The sequence below is a fragment of the Etheostoma cragini genome, chromosome 18 (assembly GCF_013103735.1).
Source record: "Etheostoma cragini isolate CJK2018 chromosome 18, CSU_Ecrag_1.0, whole genome shotgun sequence".
Classification (NCBI taxonomy): Eukaryota; Metazoa; Chordata; class Actinopteri; order Perciformes; family Percidae; genus Etheostoma; species Etheostoma cragini.
The window spans coordinates 13,497,294-13,515,941 of record NC_048424.1 but is presented as its reverse complement, the minus strand read 5'-3'; the positions used below and the strand labels follow the sequence as shown (position 1 = coordinate 13,515,941).

Below are 18,648 nucleotides of genomic sequence, written 5' to 3'. Positions count from 1 at the left end.
GTAATTATGCATACGTTATAATAACAAATGCTTGACTATAACAAAATGAAGCGGAACTGTGCAGCCAGTGTCTCTAATGTGCCTCCGGATTGTTTTTGAAGTTGCGCGTCTCGCGACGCGTTCATTCCGGTGCCTGCGGGTGCCTGTCGGTGCCTGTTAGCAGTTAGCTTGTAGGTGGCCTGGTCTGCGTCAACTGAAAGAAGTACCGTTAACCTGATGTTTGTGTGTGATGGTTTGCTAAAAATTTAACCTTTTTGATGCAAACATGGCGCTTTCGATGGAAACGCAGCTCCAGAGCATCTTTGAGGATGTTGTGGTAACGTTCATCTTCATTAACTGGTTGTAAAGCTAACATTAGTTAGCATTGTAGATAATGTTAGCATTTTCCATTTTATGTTAAATTATGAACCTGCTGTGCAAATGCATAATTCCTACAAAATAGCAAATACTTCTAACGCTACAGTTAGTGTTAGCTACGTTATGGTTACGCCGTAGCTAACACATAGCGTTTTCAAAACAGCTTTACAGACTTTCTGCATTTTGTAGCTATACAAGTAACGTTATTTCACGTTAATTGGTCATTCATTGCACTTGCATATCACCAATGTAATGCTCTTAGTAATGTTTTTGAAAATTTTAAGACTTTTAAGTGTGTCTGGGGAGCACTAATGTTGACGTAAATAAAGAAAAGATTTGTCCTAAAATGACTTATTTACTTTAATCCCTACCAACATGAGTTGTTGTTCTGTAGCAAATTCTAAATCTGACTTTTGTGTACATGAGGCAACAGAACAAAGGTTTATTATTGGAATCATTCCTTATGAAAGACGTGGGAAGCTGTTAGTAAAAATTACAGAAGGTAGAATCAAAACATTTTTCTCCCACATAATATTCTTACAGAAGGTAGAATCAAAACATATTTTTCTCCCACATAATATTTTCCTTTTTTTTCTACTTCTCTCCTTAGAAAACTGAGATGATAGAAGAGGCCTTTGCTGGGTAAAATACACACACACACCCCCTGTTTTGTTAATATGTGGTTAAAGCAAGTCTGACTAGTTCATTTGTTACACACTTTATGTCGTTTGAGAGAAAAAAAACACGTAAAAAAAAATAGTAATAAGAAATATAAACTGTTGTATTTTAGGATGTTTATGGACAATCCAGAGGATGAGAGGACTAAACTGATCAGTTGTCTGGGAGCCTTCAGACAATACTGGGGGACACTACCACAGGTGTCTAAACACAGAGACAGACACATGCTTGCACATAAGATGTAGAATGATTGGCTGGATGTTTTTCAATTCCCCGACTGTCTTTATGCAGGAGTCCCATGAACAGTGTGTGCAGTGGATAGTTCGGTTTATACACAGCCAGCACAGTCCCAAAAGGATCTCCTTCCTCCACGACTGTCTAGCAATGGCTGTGGAGACCAGTGTGTTACCGCCCAGGTACACACATGCACAAACGCACCCGTACACACTTAAGGCCTGCAGGAATTTACACTCTGGGGCTTGACATCGTCTGATGTTATCTAATATTAAAATCTTTTAGTTTCATTGATTTTTTTTAGGCCACACTATCACTGTCACCTTTTTACTTAAGATATAATTTGATTAAATGAATCACCCTTATGGTTTAAAATAATAATACCATAGTTGAAAGTATTGCTTTTTATAATTTGTATGATACGTGAAGTCTCATTAACATGTATCTACACTTAATCTGTTTAAAGCTGTGACGTAACACAAGCACATTGTGTGAAGTCTTATCTATTAGGTCTGTTATTTGTCTTAATTGTCCATCTAATGAATGTCTTTTTATTTCTGAAGGATGGTGTGTGGCGCTCTGATAAGCTCGGACAGTTTAGAATGGGAGAGGACTCAGTTGTGGGCATTAACTTTCAAACTGATTCGCAAGATCATTGGAGGGGTGGACTACAAGGTCTCACTCACACGCTCATATGCACGCACGCACGCACGCACACACACACACACACACACACACACACACACACACACACACACACACACACACACACACACACACACACACACACACACACACACACACACACACACACACACACACACACACAGCACAGCTCAGACAATTCATCTACAAACTCAATGATATAATGTCCTCTTGTGATCCAAAGTATGCTGACTTACTAAGATCTGGCCTCTGGCACATTTTTCAAGCTATTACAAGAGACTCACTGCCATTACCAGGCATCTTAAACATTTGCAAAAGTATGTTTTCATGTTAAGTGTGTGTGTTTTAGGGTGTTCGAGACCTGTTGAAAGCTGTACTAGATAAAATTCAAACCATTCCTACCACCGTCAGCTCAGCTATAGTCCAACAGCTTCTGGCTGCCAGAGAGGTATTTTCTGTCTGTCTTTAACTTATTAAATGCCTTTATTTATGATGTATCCTTCACTCTGATGTCTGGTTTGAAAATTGCGTGTATTCCAGGTGGTTGAGTATACCCTAGACAGAAATGCCTGCCTCCTTCCAGCCTACTTTGCCGTTACAGAAATCAGAAAACTGTATCCAGAGGGACACCTATCACACTGGGTAAGTGCAAATTTCTTGTTTGTGTGCAGCTATGTAATGTCTTATGTGGTATCTAACAAGAATTTCTGTTTTTCTCTCTTTCATTTGGTCTCTGTTTGTAGCTTCTAGGAAGTTTAATATCAGAATTTGTGGACAGTTTCAGACCCACAGCCAGAATCAACTCTATCTGTGGTAAGGAGTTCAAGTTTTCAGAGTTTTTTTTTTTTGTTCTCAAGGGTTCTTGTTTTTGGCAAACTCTTCTTCATGCTTTCTTGCTTGCAGTTTCTATTAAACACTTTGTGGCTAACTTAACACTTGCATGCATGCCACATTGCATGCCATAGAGTTAGGACTTGTATTCCTTAAGTATAGAATGCAACTCATGTATGTGCAGCGTGCCTGTTTTGTAATTCAATGTGTAAATGTGTCCACAGGTCGGTGCAGCTTGTTACCAGTAGTGAATAACAGTGGGGCCATCTGTAACTCCTGGAAGTTAGACCCTACTACTCTGCGTTTCCCTCTGAGAGGCATGCTGCCATTTGACAAGGTATCATATCAGCGTATGCACGACACAACTATTTACACACACACACACATACACAAACACAAGCAGTAACACAATGTATGTTTCTTTGTATGTAGGACCTGTTTGAGCCACAGACAGGCTTGCTGCGCTATGTGTTAGAACAGCCATATTCAAGAGAAATGGTGTGCAACATGTTAGGACTCAACAAGCAGGTATGACCTCTCCTTCTACTTTTGCTCCATTGCTTTTGTATACTTTTTGTATGCTTTTATGTACTTTTCCTTTCCTTCTGACTCTCTTTATACAGTCTCCCCTTACTTTTATAATTTTAGCCACCTCACTTTTCCTTCTCCTACCTACGCCTGGTGTTCCTTGTTCTCCATTTTCATTCTTTTCTCTGGTTCTTTTTCCTCTTCGAGCTCATTCTATTCTGCTCTTTCTGTTTTGTTTTTACCTGGTTCTTCATATTCCTTTCTTTTTGAATTTCTCGTTTATCCTCCTCACCCTTTTCTCTTTTGATCCCCACTCCTCCCTTGTTGCCCTGGTAACACAGCTATGTAAAACCATATTTTAAGCGAGCCAATGCTGTGTGCCTGACCCATAATGCACTGGTTAGTTTTCCCTGTTGGGTTCATGCAGTGTCAACTCAGCCAAGCTCATTGAGCCCCATAAACACAGTTTGACCAGCTCTGTCTCAGACAGTTGCAGGCAGAATGCATAATCAACACTGGCCAGGGCTCTGATTTAGATTTTTTTGGCATATTTTTCGAATGTGAACAAATTTCCCAGAATCCAGTTTGTCTGTTTGAATTGGCTGAGTTGATGCTAACTGTGCTGAACAAACTGTGAACAATCTCCTTAGTCACCACTTTCTGTCTCTCTCTGTCTCTCCTTTTTCCCTCTCTGTTTCTTTCTCCTTTTTTCTTTGTTTCTCTTGTCTTCTGGTTGTGTGTTGTGTTTGTCTGTCTCTCTGCCATGCGCTCTCTAGACTCTGAACATTGCCCAGGTATGTCGTTGTTCCTCTTCCTGGTCAACTGACCTACCAACTAACCAACCCATTGGACGCTTAGCTTTTATAGGCACGCTGATATCATATAAATGTGAAACTGGACAAAAAAAAAGAAACTTGACATGAGGTAAAGAGAAATGCTACAGAGCTTGAGATGGTCACAGCAGGGCTTCAAAGAGATATATTCGGTAGAAAGAGACAGATGTGGCCAAATGAGTACTGGGCAGTCAGACAAGCAGGTACATAAAATATGCAGCAGCAGGATGATCGTTGTTTATGGATCATTAACCATAAATGGCTTGTTCACTTAATAGGGTTGTGTGCAAGGTAATTTGGTTTTTAGTAACATCAGTTTGCTTCATGTGCTGCCTAATCTGCTTTAAATAAAGTAGAATAAGTGCACAATACAAGAAAATGGATTGATTAAAGCCACAGATGACCAATATGTTCTGTTAACGGGTATCCCGTATCTGTATCTATATTAAACAATATTCTAGGCCAAACAAGTAATTCCTCCCAAAATAGAAGTCTTGGCTTATTATAATAGGGCAGGCTTTTGTAAAGAAAAATGAGCGTTTACTTACTGGTCACTATTATTGTTGAAAGAGAGGAAATAGTAAGTCAGCTGTCAGCTGATGTTTTACTGCTTTGATTTTTACTCTGTAATGTTTTAGCAACATTGGAATTTGTCTTTATGTTAATGTTTAAGATTCTTTAATCTATTTTGTATATTGCATTCCCTATATTCTTATGTATATTTGCCCAGCTGCGATCCATCCCCAATTTCCATACATCGGTCATTTAAGATTTTATTTTTCAGTCCTGGATTGTCTTTAATGTCAATTTAGACAAGTGACACTCATTATACCGTTTTTATTCCAGACTGAGACCCATCTCAGATCTTCTGAGATGTAGTTTTTGTCATCAAAAAGCAGTGTATTTATTATTATTCTCAGCCATGTCTGTGGTTCCAGCTCATAGGCTGACATTAATATTTCTGATTCAAACCCTGCTGTTGACATTTCAAGTCCTGCTGCACTGCATGTATGAATGTAGTCTGGCCTGTCGTTAGCGCAGTCCTCTCGTCTCTGATCTTATGCTGCTTTCTGTTGTGCTGACCTGGGCAAAACAACTCTATTGAGACTAAACAGTGGTCTTGACTCATACCGCTATAAAGTTTATTATGCTTTGAAACTCGAGTGCACTGCAATAGCCAGTAAACACAGGAAGACCAGCTCTACTACTATTTCATTATAAGTGTATTTATTGTTTAGGTAAGCATTTTGAGTTGGTGGATCTTGACGATTTTCTTATTGTCACGTCTTCTTCTTCCAGTCTCAACCAGTACATTAGTGAACCTTATTCCAATGCAACTTATACCATCCTGTCAATTAATTGTGTGTCAGTAGTGGCTTATAATTGATAATGCTCATGCTCTGCAAACTTTACTTTTCATTCCATTAAAAATGTATCCATTCTCCAAAGAGTAGCTCTTGTCTCTCCAGGTTAGAGATGGAGTGAAACCTTTGTAATTACAAAGTTCACTTGGATAGCAACATAAACATTTAAATTGCATTTGCACAGGCAGCTTCAAAATAGAAGACATGGCAAAGTGGATTACAAAGCTAAACACTCCTTACTCTAATTTGTAGTTTTTTGATCAGGGTTTTGCCCAGGTTGGCTGATGAGTGGATCTGATTGGCTGTCTGTGTGGATGAGCAATCTTTGACCAGTGTTGTGTGCTTTTTATTGGTTGACGCGTGGTTGACTTTTTGTTTATTTTTTCTCCAGTTTGAGCCTGCTTATGTGGTTTTACATTATGTGATTAATGGTACTGAGCTGCAGTGCAAAATGAACTACAAGCAACAGCTTTGCTGCTCAATTTTTTTAAACTAGACTTTATATGCCAATCATTAAATGAAAGATTGAAGTGGTCCTAAATAGAAAGCTCTCTTTTTTAGAGAAAATCTTTAAAAGGTTGAAATGACATAAATGCTTAATAAAATAACGCCAGTTTAAATTAGTTGCTTCCATATTTCCTTAAAACATGTCATTGTTTTCAGCTCCTCTGATAATTGGGTTAGGTAATTTAGTAATAGTGGTAATTAATAATAGTAATAGATTTAGATAAAATCTACAGAAACAACTACTAAGAGCCGTATTTTAAGCCACGATGGTCAGCCATTCCTTTAGCATAAAGTGACGCTTCCAAACACAGTCCGTCAGTGGCAGATGAGTGACATGTTTATTTGTTTATGGTTGATAACCAGTCGTGATCAATATCAGTGGCAGATAAAACATGAATTTTTTCTAACTTTAAGACTGAGAGACAGTTACTTTAAAATATATTTGCTCTAGATACATAGTTTGTCGGGGAGGTGGATTATAGACCAGTCACTGGTATGGTTTTATTGTTGCTAGGAGACCGGCTTTGGGATCTAGCTTAGTAAGCTATTGGGCTGATTATTTGTACAGTAGACGGAAGATATGCTTGTGGATCCTTCTCTTTCTCTCTCTTTTTCTTTGTTTTTTTCTTGCCCTCGCTCTCTCTTTCTCTCTCTCTCTCTCTCTCTCTGTGTTTGTGTGTATGTGTGTGTATGTGTGTGTGTGTGTGTGTGTGTTGGAGTGTGTGTTGGAAGAGGAAGAGAAGTGATGGTCAGCCTCGCAGCTCCTCTTCTTCTTCCCAAACACACCACCTCCCCAGTTTCCCAAACCTGTCGGCCTGCATGCAAGAACATTTTGCACAGTTTGGTTTGGTGTTTGGTGCTGTGTCCTATTGTACTTTGCTGTGCTGTGCTGTGCTGTTTACTTCCTATGTTGTGTCCCAGAAGTGTGATAAAAGCTTTAGTTAATTAAAGCTTAATTAAGTCTTACAGTGGTAACCACTGCAGAGATCCACCCTCTTTCTGTCTGTCTGGTGGGGAAGTTAAGTTTCCCACCCTGGGTTAATAGGAAAATTATATTGGTGATTTTTAATATTTCCATATCAAAGACCAGTATCTTGTTTTGACATAAAATGATGTTGAATGTTGGGAACTATGAAGGTTTTCATGCAACTCCACAACAATTAAGTTTTGTGGATAATGCTTCAATCCATTATTATGTTAATGATGTCATGTCTACACAGTTAACCGCATGGTACGCCAAATCTAGCTTATGAAGAGTCCAGAAGAGTCCACTTGGCCCACATTTGAACATGCACCCTGTGCTTCTACTATTTGGCCTGAAGCCAGCATTTATACTCTAATGCAGAAACTGTGCAGTTAACCATTTACCAATTGGGGCTTAAAGATTTTGGTGAACCTGCCATCCCGTTACTATCAGCTTTTAACACAATGTTAAGTAACATAATGAGATTTTTGATAAATATTAGCCAGAAATGATTTAATGTCTTAGTGTGTAAAGGTAAATAATCAAACAGCTAGAATAGCCTGGTAAGTTCAGATAAGGACATCACTTTACTGTAATTTAGCCTGAATAACCAGGTAAAGACAAAACTTATCCTAATACGATATATCCAAAATCTAAGACAATATCTAGTCTCATATCGCGATATTGATACATCAATAGATTGCCCAGCCCTGCATGTAAGTGTGTTAATGTTAGCCAGCCAGCTAATTACCAATTGCGGTCCTTTGGCAGAATGTTCTTGTAATGTCCATGTTTATATTTACTTGTCCGGATTAGCTTGGGAGTTCAGTGCTAATTGGCTGCCATTTGTTTAGCCTCAAAAATCATAACTACCCACAAAGCACACTATCCTTTTTATGATTGTCCGCACTCTATCTAAAACCTTCATTGTTGCAACCTTTTGCGTGCACTGGAGCTGAAGCAAAAGATTCCAACTTTGCAAATTAATGTAGCTATGCGGACAACTAACAGCACCTGTTCCTACATGATTACGTTACCGGAAAATTACCAGAATATATTTGGACAAAAGTAAACATGGAAAAGGGGCTGCAGGAAGGTTTGCCCAGCTGACAGTGGCAGGAAGGAGATGCCGTCTGGCATAAAAGGGGTTGGAAAAGGTTTTATAAGTCAATTTCCAATAATTGTTGGAGAACCTATTACCATTAAAACATGTATGTGAAGTAAATTAACGATTTTCTCTCCCTCCCTCTGTCTTGCTTCTCCCCACCTTTTCCCTCACCCCTTTTCCTCTTTTTCTGTCCTTGGACGTCTTTCCCTCCCTTTCTCTTGTTAACTTCCTCACTCTGTTGCCCACTACTTTCTTTATCCTTTAACACCCCCGTCCTGACCCATCAGCATAAGCAGCGTTGCCCAGTGCTGGAGGAGCAGCTTGTGGATCTCGTGGTGTACGCTATGGAGCGCTCGGAGACCGAAGAACACTTTGACGCCGACGTCGGAGGAACTAGCCAGTTGCTGTGGCAGCACCTCTCCTCCCAGCTCATCTTCTTTGTGTTGTTTCAGTTTGCAAGCTTCCCTCACATGGTGCTGTCGTTACATCAAAAGGTAAGAGGAGGAAGGTGACAGAGGAAGAGAGTTAACGATCCTGATAATGGGTAATTGGATTTGGGCTTGATTTGATCTGGTTTACTGGTCATATTCTTACATATATTAATAAGATAAAACATATTAGATTTTGTTAGGGATAACATGTTTTTGTCAGAAAGCAAACAAGTAAAAAAATAAAAATCAGACATCTAAAAAACGACTGTGACATACTTCAGTTCAAGATGCAAAAGTTTATCAATTAGAAGGAGTAAGCTAATACCAGCTCGTTGGTCTTTGTGGCTCCTAATAAATGTAGGTAATCACTAATTGAAGCATCATTAAGAAGGCAATATCATTCAAGAGTGGGTCTTCAAATGATAAAACCGGTATAAACTGATGTGACCCTTGTTGTTGAGTTTGTTGCTCTCTCTCTCTTTAGCTTGCAGGTAGAGGTCTCATTAAAGGGAGAGACCATCTGATGTGGGTTTTGCTGCAATTCATATCAGGAAGTATTCAGAAGAACGCCTTAGCTGACTTCCTGCCTGTCATGAAGCTATTTGATCTGCTTTATCCGGAAAAAGAGGTACACATCTGCCAAAAAATGATTTTGGTTTGTTACAAACATTATTACTAGTGCACTATTTTGTGCCCATTTGAGTGTTTTTATTAGCTGTAATGCAATAGGAGTAGTAGCAGAAGTTTTGGTAAGAGTAGAAGTGGTAGTGGTAGTAATCCACCATATAGGCAGTACAATCAGATTAATCCATGCGTTCTCTCCCACTCCAGTGCATTCCAGTTCCAGACATTAACAAGCCCCAATCCACTCATTCCTTTGCGATGACCTGCATCTGGATCCACCTGAACCGCAAAGCTCAAAACGACAACTCCAAACTCCAAATACCCATACCACACTCTCTGAAACTACACCATGAGTACGCATCTTTAAGCTCTGGACCCTAAAATATGTGTTATGCATGAATAAATACTTTAGGGGAACACTAAAACATTTTACCCAGTCATAAATAAAACCCAAGCAAACATACATGTTTCTGCTCCTCTCCCTCCTGTTTGTTAGGTTTCTCCAGCAATCGCTGCGTAACAAGACTCTTGGCATGTCCGACTACAAGATAGCCTTGCTGTGCAACGCCTACAGCACCAACTCAGAGTGCTTCACTCTGCCGATGGGCGTCCTGGTAGAGACTATCTATGGAAACGGCTCTATGAGGATCAACCTACCTGGCACCAACTGCATGGCTTCAGGGTCTGTTACCCCGCTTCCCATGAACCTGCTGGATTCACTTACAGTGCATGCTAAGATGAGGTATGGGAAAGCAAAGGATGTACAGATGAAAAATTGTATATAGAAAGTTGATTATATAGAAAGCTACACATTTAAATATATAGTGAGCTACACACTTAATTATATGGAGAGCTACACAGATCATTTAAAACAAATGCATTTAACTGTCTCTTTGCTTGTCTGTTTCCAGTCTGATCCATAGCATTGCCACGCGGGTAATAAAGTTGGCTCATGCCAAATCCAGCATTGCCCTGGCCCCAGCACTGGTAGAAACATACAGCAGACTGCTGGTCTACATGGAGATTGAGTCTTTGGGCATCAAAGGATTCATCAGTGAGTTAGAGAAACATTTTCACCGTTGCAAAAAGCACAACGTGTAATTTGCTTACCACTATGTTCCCTGAAGAAAAATAATGTAAGGCATTCAATTTGTAGGTATGTTCTAACTCTTCCAGCATGTCCTAGTCTGATTTAAATTCGGTCATCACTGCTGGTCCACTGGGTTGAATTTTGAGCAGACTGGCTCAGAACGATGTGTTCAACATGAATGTCTCTTCAGGCCAGCTGACGCAAGTTGAATAATGTGAAACTCTCTCTGTTCAGGCCAGTTGCTGCCTAACGTTTTTAAGTCTCATGCGTGGGGAATCCTTCACACATTATTGGAGATGTTCAGCTACAGGATGCACCACATTCAGCCTCACTACAGAGTCCAGTTACTGAGTCATCTGCACAGTCTGGCTGCTGTGCCCCAGACCAACCAGAACCAGCTGCATCTATGGTAATGTGATCATACTGTATATTCAACACAATTACTATACCTAACTACAAGGTTACTGATACTATTGCTACTATTACTACAAAAACATCGCAGCACAGTAAACAACCACTCCAGTACTGCAGTGTGTACAGCTGACGGTGGTTTGTATATGAGCCTTCATATAAGGTAAAGTCTGCACAACAGTTAAATGCTTGAAAAAACCATAGGCCTGATCCTGCATCGTGATTTTTTTTTATTTTTATATTTCATATATATATATATATATTTTTATAAAATACAAGCCGTGACAAACTATACACTGAGACTGGGAAAGCATCCCAGGACCAAAAAACATAGAGAGGATAGACAAGAGGGAGAGAGACAAAACAACACATGCCGAAACAGACACACACACCACTTATATATGAACCTTACAATACAATTTAACACCTGACCAAACACATGCTTCACAACACTATTTACTGCAAAGATATTTTATAGCATTGTACATGTGTTGTTTTTTATTGTGCCTACCTCCACTGAAGGTATTTAAAAAAACAAAAGAAAAACAAAAGGGATGATCATCAGGAGTGTAATGGTCTCTCTCTCTCTCTCTCTCTGTCTGTCTGTCTGTCTGTCTGTCTGTCTGTCTGTCTGTCTGTCTTTTCTTTTGTTGTCTGTCTTACTGTCTTGGTGTCTCTGTCCCCAGTGTTGAGAGCACTGCTCTGCGGTTGATCACAGCCTTGGGGAGTTCAGAGGTTCAGCCCCAGTTCACTCGCTTCCTCAACGACCCAAAGACGGTCCTGTCAGCTGAGTCTGAAGAGCTGAACCGAGCCTTGATCCTCACACTGGCCAGAGCAACACACGTCACAGGTAGAACTCACTCTGCATTTACTTCTTTAGAGCTTTCGTTTCTTGTTGTCGCTGTTGTCCCCTCTTTTTTCTAATTAATAATTTGTAGTACCTGAGTTGCTTGTAAATTAAATTGTTCCCATAGCTTAATTATAAATGTTTAAGTTGCCTGCTTTGTGTCTGTGTAGATTTTTTCACAGGGTCTGACTCCATCCATGGGACTTGGTGTAAAGACATCCTCCAAACCATCATGAACTTCACTCCTCATAACTGGGCCTCACACACACTGTCCTGCTTCCCTGCTCCACTACAGGTGCACTATGGTCACCTAGACATGATTGACACTGACAAATGTATTTTTATTTCCTCTTAAATCACATGCATTAATCCCACCACTCTCTTTCTCTCAGGCGTTCTTCAAACAGAACAATGTTCCTCAAGAGTCTCGATTCAACCTGAAGAAGAACGTAGAAGAGGAGTACAGAAAATGGAAGTCCATGGCTAACGAGAATGACATCATTACCCACTTCTCCATGCAGGGCTCACCTCCACTATTCCTCTGTCTGCTGTGGAAGATGCTGCTGGAGACGGACCACATTAACCAGATAGGCTTCAGGTTTGGTCTCCTTATTTTGTGTCTACAGATACACTTTGACAGAATCCACACACACACACACACACACACACACACACACACTCACACACACGTACTTATGTACAGTCACAAGAACACACATTGTACAAACAAAGCATATATAAGTATACTTTCTGAAGTTTTATTTGTGGAAGTAATTAGGGTTCATACTGATTAATAGAAAAATATATTAAAATGTCAAATTATAAACAAATCTCCGTAAATGGACTTAAATTAATTACAAATACATAACACATTCCAAGTTCCCACCACTTCATTTCTTACATGTGTTACATTTAGTGTCACTAACACTGTAGAGTTTGTATTTATGAAGCATGTTGTGAATTATGGAGCACTGATGTTTGGCATTCTGTACAATAATTGGCGCGAGGTTGTCTGTGTTGTTTTGGGATGATGGTCTAACTGCAGCCTAATTTTGTGTCTCTCAGGGTCTTGGAGCGCATCGGGGCTCGTGCACTGGTGGCTCATGTGCGAACATTTGCAGACTTCCTTGTCTATGAGTTTTCAACATCAGCCGGCGGGCAGCAGCTCAACAAGTGCATCGAAATACTCAACGACATGGTCTGGAAATACAACATAGTCACCCTGGACAGACTCATCCTGTGTCTGGTGAGGAGGAACTTGCATTTACAGAAATATGTATACTATGTGACAAGCTTTCTGTGTCTCATTACTCTTCTCCTTTGCGTCCAGGCGATGCGTAGCCATGAGGGCAACGAGGCTCAGGTTTGTTACTTCATAATCCAGCTGCTGCTGCTGAAGCCCAACGACTTCAGGAACCGCGTCAATGATTTTGTCAAGGAGAACGCCCCTGAGCACTGGCTGCAGAGTGACTGGCACAACAAGCACATGAGCTACCACAAGGTACACAACAACTTTTTTTTTTCTTCCAGAAGAGAAAATGTAACGTTACTTCTTTACCACAGAAGGTCCATCTGATTCGGACGACACCTCAGCATAGACAGGGGAATGTAGACAGAAACCCAGGTCCGAAGTCAACATTGTTTGTTGTTCTTTCACCAGAAATACCCAGAGAAGCTGTACTTTGAGGGACTCGCAGACCAAGTCAACCCTCCAATGCAGCTCCAGCCTCAGTACCTGCCCATCTACTTTGGAAACGTGTGCCTACGCTTCCTGCCCGTCTTTGACATTGTCATTCACCGCTTCCTGGAGCTTCTTCCTGTCTCCAAGTCTTTGGAAACCCTGCTGGACCATCTGGGAGGGTTGTACAAGTTCCATGGTGTGTAAGCTTGTCTTACGTAATGTCAGAGGACCGTGTGGATGAAAGAGGTTCAGAATGAGGAAAACCACAATGGCAATAAATCACATGGATGAAAAGAGGAAGAAGGGCCTGGGATGTGAATGTAATGTGTAAGCCATTGTTTGTGCACACTGATGTGTATTTACTGCTGTGTTTGTGTGCAGACCGCCCAGTCACCTACCTGTACAACACCCTTCACTACTACGAGCGACATCTGAGAGAGAGAACCAACCTGAAGAGAAAACTGGTGCACGCCATCATGTCTTCACTGAAGGTAGGCAGAAGGAGGTGAAGGAAGAAAAACGTGCACACACTTAACTGTGGCAAGACAATTTTATTTGTATAGCCCTTTTCAGCAGCAATGCAGTTCAAAGTGCTTTACATTAAACATCAAACACAGCATTATTAAAAATTGTATAAAAAAGTATACATATTGCACATGTTACATGTTCTTAATATTAATACAAAATTAAGAACAGTAAATATTATATTTAAAACAATTAATACTGTATAAGCAGCCATGGAGCCAGCTAGCTTAGCAGCGCTAAGCTCGGGACCCAAGCAGGTAACGTTAGCCAATCGGTATAAGAAATTTTCTTCAACAAACAGGCAACGCAAACAGTCAGGGATCATGTACAGAACGCCCTGGTGGTCTGTGAACTCGATCAGCAGACAGCTCAGGGTCTTCTCCACTGTGATTTCCAAGCTGTAGCTTCCGTGTGTTCAGTGTGCTCAGCTGGGGTTTGTTATTCATTAAAACCATATATCTGTGTGGCATGTGATCAGTACTGGTTGGTGTCATTTTGTGGATTTTCCTTTTTATTGGCACAAGTTATATTTCCAGTGTTTTTTGTTCTTTTTACAGGACAACCGTACCCCTGGATGGTGCCTTAGTGAAACCTATCTGAAGTTTGGCATGAACGCCAGAGAGGACAACGTGTGGATCCCTGATGACACCTACTACTGCAAGCTGATTGGACGCTTGGTGGACAATATCCTTTATTTATCTCCCCCTTGGTGGTAGATTGCTCCATAAATATAAAATATATATATATATATTTTTCTTCTTTTATATCTATCTGATAGTTTTATATATATATGGATGGATATGTCACTTGCTCTCTCTAACTGATCCTAATACGGGCTAATAAAAAGTCCTGGGCGTCTGGGGTACTAAATAATCAATTCGACCTTACTGCCTATACTGCTAGTGTCGCTTAATGTTTCTTTGCCTTAAACACAGATGGGTTGTAGTTTTACATCTGTAGTTAATTTTATCTGGGGTCATTTTATTGCAGCCAATGTAGCTGTTGCAACAGAGAAAACAAGATGGAAGTGAATGGAGGCTCTCGTGGTTTAGTATAGAGTATAAGAGTATGTCATTTGAAAAGGAACACATCACACGTTCATGCCCCTATTAAACCTTGTTTGCTCCGCCAGTGATTTTTAGCCTCCTTTACTCTCTCTCACCCATGGCTGGAAAGTCACCTGGTCCCTTCCCCAACTGCGACTGGAGGTTCAACGAGTTTCCCAACCCTGCGGCCCACGCCCTGCACGTCACCTGCGTAGAGCTGATGGCTTTGGCCGTGCCAGGAAAAGATGTCGGCAACGCTCTGCTCAATGTTGTGTTGAAAAGGTACAACAGACTTTAGACAGTTAATGGCTCAAATTAAACCGAAGGAAATACTGTAAAACCCTGCTTTTTTGTAATAAAGTTTATCTTGCCCATTTTGACAGCAGTGTGTTATACCAGTGTTATGTCTTCTGGTAAAATAGGAGTTTGATGTGAATTGTTTTCTTTCAACTTTTTAGCCAACCTCTTGTCCCCAGAGAGAACATCACAGCTTGGATGAATGCCATTGGACTTGTGATAACCGCACTTCCTGTAAGAATACACTCCTCTCTCCAATGATTATCACAGTCCTTAACTATTTAATGAATTCACATTGATCTTCCACCGTGACCACCTCTGTCTCTCTTCTTCCAGGAACCCTACTGGATCGTTCTCCACGACCGCATCGTGTCTGTGATGGGTTCTCCAGCCCTGACATCAGAGACAGAGTGGGCAGGTTATCCCTTCGCCTTGCTGGACTTCACAGCCTGCCACCAGAGCTACAGCGAAATGAACTGCAGCTACGTGCTAGCATTAGCGCACGCTGTGTGGCATCACTCATCCATCGGACAGCTGTCTCTGATTCCCAAGTAAGAAAGTCTTCCGTTAGCTCCCACCCTCTCATCTTACTGTTTGCTCTTCAGCACGCAAAGAATTTGTGGTTGCCATGTCATCACAAATGTGTGTCTATGTAGATTCTTGTCAGAGACGCTGAAGCCCGTCGTCCAGACAGAGTTCCAGTTACTCTACGTGTATCACCTGGTGGGGCCGTTCCTCCAGCGCTTCCAGCAAGAGAGGACACGGTGCATGTTGGAGGTACACATTAACGTTTAACCATAGATGACAGTGTAATTATTATGATTAAAACATAATGGTTATTGGTAACATTGTTGTGCATCATTACATGCAACATAATGTTGCCATTAATTTAAGTTTTATGTTCACGTTTTACCTCTGCCAAGGTCATGTCTTGGGACATGCCTTGAGTCCCCTTCTAGTTTTTTTAATGTTTCCTTGTGTTTCAGATTGGCGTGGCCTTCTACGAGATGCTTCAGGCGGTCGACCAACACTGCCAACATCTCAGCTACATGGACCCAATCTGTGACTTCCTCTATCACATCAAATACATGTACACTGGAGACAGTGTCAAGGAGCAGGTGAGACATGTCTTTTACTGAAGTGGGAAATAATTGGCCAAACATTTCAAAGCTTCTTTGTAAACTGCACTGCACTGCACTGATGAAAAAGAACGGAAAAAGTATGATGGCATCTGAGAATTTGCCGCTCCTCTGGAGAACGTTTTTTTTTTCATCTTCCATTTTTAGCTTCACTCTGTCACCGCCTGTGCAGCAAGATGAGCTGGCTCCCCAGCCGTGTCCAGACCTCCTGACACCACAGTTAATTAAAGATGAAACTGTAGCTCCACTTGGGCTTTAGGCTTGGGCATGTGTACTTAAATTTACTTTTAAAGTAATTAATTTAGTCGATAAAGCTGCCGTTGAACACCGACGACAGTCTCAAGCTGAATGTGTAGTATTTTGGGTGATGCGATGCAAAACAAGAGATGTTACATGAATGAATGTGATACGTATTAACCTGGTAATTACAATGGACTGTGACTATACCACTGCTTCAGAAAATTAACTGTAGAAGTCAGTTCAAACCAACATTGGAATCATGCATTTAGTTTTTCCTAAACTGATCCAGTTTCTTTCTCTACCTTACTTTTACTCTTTTTTTTTTTCCAGGTGGAGAAAATCATCATGACTTTACGTCCGGCCATGAAGCTGCGACTGCGCTTCATCACACACAGCAGCAAGATAGAGACTTCATCATCAGCTGCCACCGTTGCCTCCACTTCATCCTCCACCCCTCAGCCCCCCACCTCCTCACTCTCTTCGTCCTCTGCCGTCGCCTCCCCCTCTTCCGCACAGCACGCACATACACCTATATAGGTAAACAGTTACAATCATGACAATGGACTTACACACACATGTCACAGACCTAACATTTAGTTTTGAGTTTTTAGTGCTCCTTGACTTGGATTTGCTTAAAGTAAAGGTTAAAAATGTCCATTATTGTACTTTTATAACAAGAAGTCTGGAAGCTGATTGTATTCCTCCAACCTTGTTCACAAGTGCATAAAAACATCCTATTTCCAAAATATTAACTTTGCAAAGTGAAGAACCCCAGCTGATTTCCTGTCCAGGAAACTCTCATAATGAATCACTTTGACAGAATTCAGAGGTACTGATTTTATTTAGGGAGTATCTCAGACATGAAGACTCTCAAGCAAAAACTGAATAATCAGAACTGGTATCTCTATGCTATCTCAACAAACTGCACAATAATATGCACCTCCCTATATTTGCTGCATTAAGGAGGGTCACAAGGACACACTATTTCTTGTTAATATCATGGCATTTTTTGTATTTTTCTGTTTGTAGACAATTTTTATATTTTACATTTTATATTTTATGTTTTAGTTCATTAAAGATTTTGGTAAGATGGGTTCAGCCTTTTATTGATGCTCCTGGCAACCACTTTCTATCCCATTATTTCATCTATTGTCTGCAGAGCCTTCGTGATTTCATGTTAACATTTTAATTCAAAGCCGAAACGATAACTAGATCCAGACAAAATCTCTATATTTTTTGAACATGGTTGTCTTTTCTTTGCTCATTATGTCATTTCAAAATGACTGAATTATGTTTGCGTGTTATGACTCATAACTTAAGCTGGGCAGTCTACCCTTATCTCTCACACTGTGGAGAAACCTTGTCTTAAGGCGAGTCACACTGACAAGGCTGATCTCTGAGAACACTGAGCTCTGTGTCATGCAGATGACAATAGAACAACATGGCCTGACACCAGTAGGGGGAGTCCAACATTTACAGTTGCCTTCAGTGTACTTGACTGGAGCACAGATAGAGATAGAGAAAGACACTGAGACCCTGTTGGCCTCATTAGATTGGTTCCATGTCTGTCTGCCTGAGGGACATATATCTCTAAAACATGAACAGATATCCATCAAATTTGGTGGAACGTGCAGCTTTGAGCCAAGAACACTTAGGTTGTTTGACTCTGGGATTTTTGTCATTTGACAATTGGCAATGAAACTAATTGTGAGAATCTAAATCCACATTTTGGGGGCATTTCAAATATAATTTAAATGGTGCCTTTGGGTTTCAACAGCAAGCCGGACAATTGAGGCATTGATGATGTTATTCAATCTCATTCAGCCAGTTAGGATTCGGAATGGCTTATTTTTCTAAAACCAGTTGGAGTGTCAGATGTTGTGAATAAATTAGACTCTACAATTTCTTGAGCAGCTGTTGCTGTAGTAGCAAGAATCAGGGTTTGTATTTTGCAACAACAACAAAAAAATGCCGTTTAAGTATTAATATCAGAGTACCTGAAGAACACTCATGGATGTGTTAAAGCTCCCATGGCATGAGGTCATAAGGAGCAGGAATTTTGGGTTAGAGACTTCATATACAGGATTAGGGGATCACTAAGAAGAATATAAAAGCATCCAAAAAGTACCATGTTTTGGGACCTGTAACCTTTTACTGCCCTGCAATTTATAGTTAATAGTCTGTCAGTGATGTTGGGTTCTGTGAGCTAAATGCTAACATAAACATGCTGAAATGCTCGCAATGACA

The 18,648-nt window shown here is 40.5% G+C and overlaps 1 protein-coding gene across 3 annotated transcripts; it reads left to right on the top strand.

Annotated features, from left to right (window-relative positions):
- The first annotated feature begins 80 nt into the window (after nt 1-80).
- On the top strand, nt 81-17,282 carry med23 (mediator complex subunit 23). 3 transcript variants are annotated; one of them, XR_004660461.1, is made up of 32 exons: nt 81-316; nt 968-999; nt 1,148-1,235; nt 1,327-1,451; nt 1,833-1,944; nt 2,285-2,383; nt 2,476-2,577; nt 2,679-2,748; nt 2,991-3,103; nt 3,199-3,294; nt 4,071-4,088; nt 8,358-8,564; nt 8,986-9,129; nt 9,333-9,478; nt 9,622-9,867; nt 10,037-10,179; nt 10,450-10,624; nt 11,313-11,476; nt 11,644-11,768; nt 11,866-12,071; nt 12,539-12,719; nt 12,804-12,974; nt 13,134-13,350; nt 13,536-13,645; nt 14,237-14,363; nt 14,842-15,007; nt 15,184-15,256; nt 15,359-15,573; nt 15,679-15,799; nt 16,009-16,140; nt 16,732-16,994; nt 17,029-17,282. XR_004660461.1 is itself a non-coding variant. In XM_034900495.1 (31 exons), exons 1-31 carry the CDS (start codon nt 266-268, stop codon nt 16,936-16,938), a joined length of 4,182 nt encoding a protein of 1,393 aa, XP_034756386.1. In that variant the 5' UTR covers nt 81-265; the 3' UTR covers nt 16,939-17,282. The 3 variants fall into 3 exon arrangements, 2 of the variants coding, with proteins under 2 accessions (XP_034756386.1, XP_034756387.1); XM_034900495.1 differs by having other exon boundaries at nt 16,732-17,282; XM_034900496.1 differs by lacking the exon at nt 4,071-4,088 and having other exon boundaries at nt 16,732-17,282.
- Nucleotides 17,283-18,648: the final 1,366 nt, after the last annotated feature.

What these genes read in the sequence shown, in the direction of transcription:
- med23 (XM_034900495.1), top strand. Translation starts at nt 266, where the DNA reads ATGGCGCTTTCGATGGAAACGCAGCTCCAGAGCATCTTTGAGGATGTT. An exon ending in CAGAGCAACACACGTCACAG is followed by an intron (nt 11,477 to 11,643) that starts GTAGAACTCACT and finishes GTGTCTGTGTAG; the next exon opens with ATTTTTTCACAGGGTCTGAC. An exon ending in CCATCATGTCTTCACTGAAG is followed by an intron (nt 13,646 to 14,236) that starts GTAGGCAGAAGG and finishes TTCTTTTTACAG; the next exon opens with GACAACCGTACCCCTGGATG.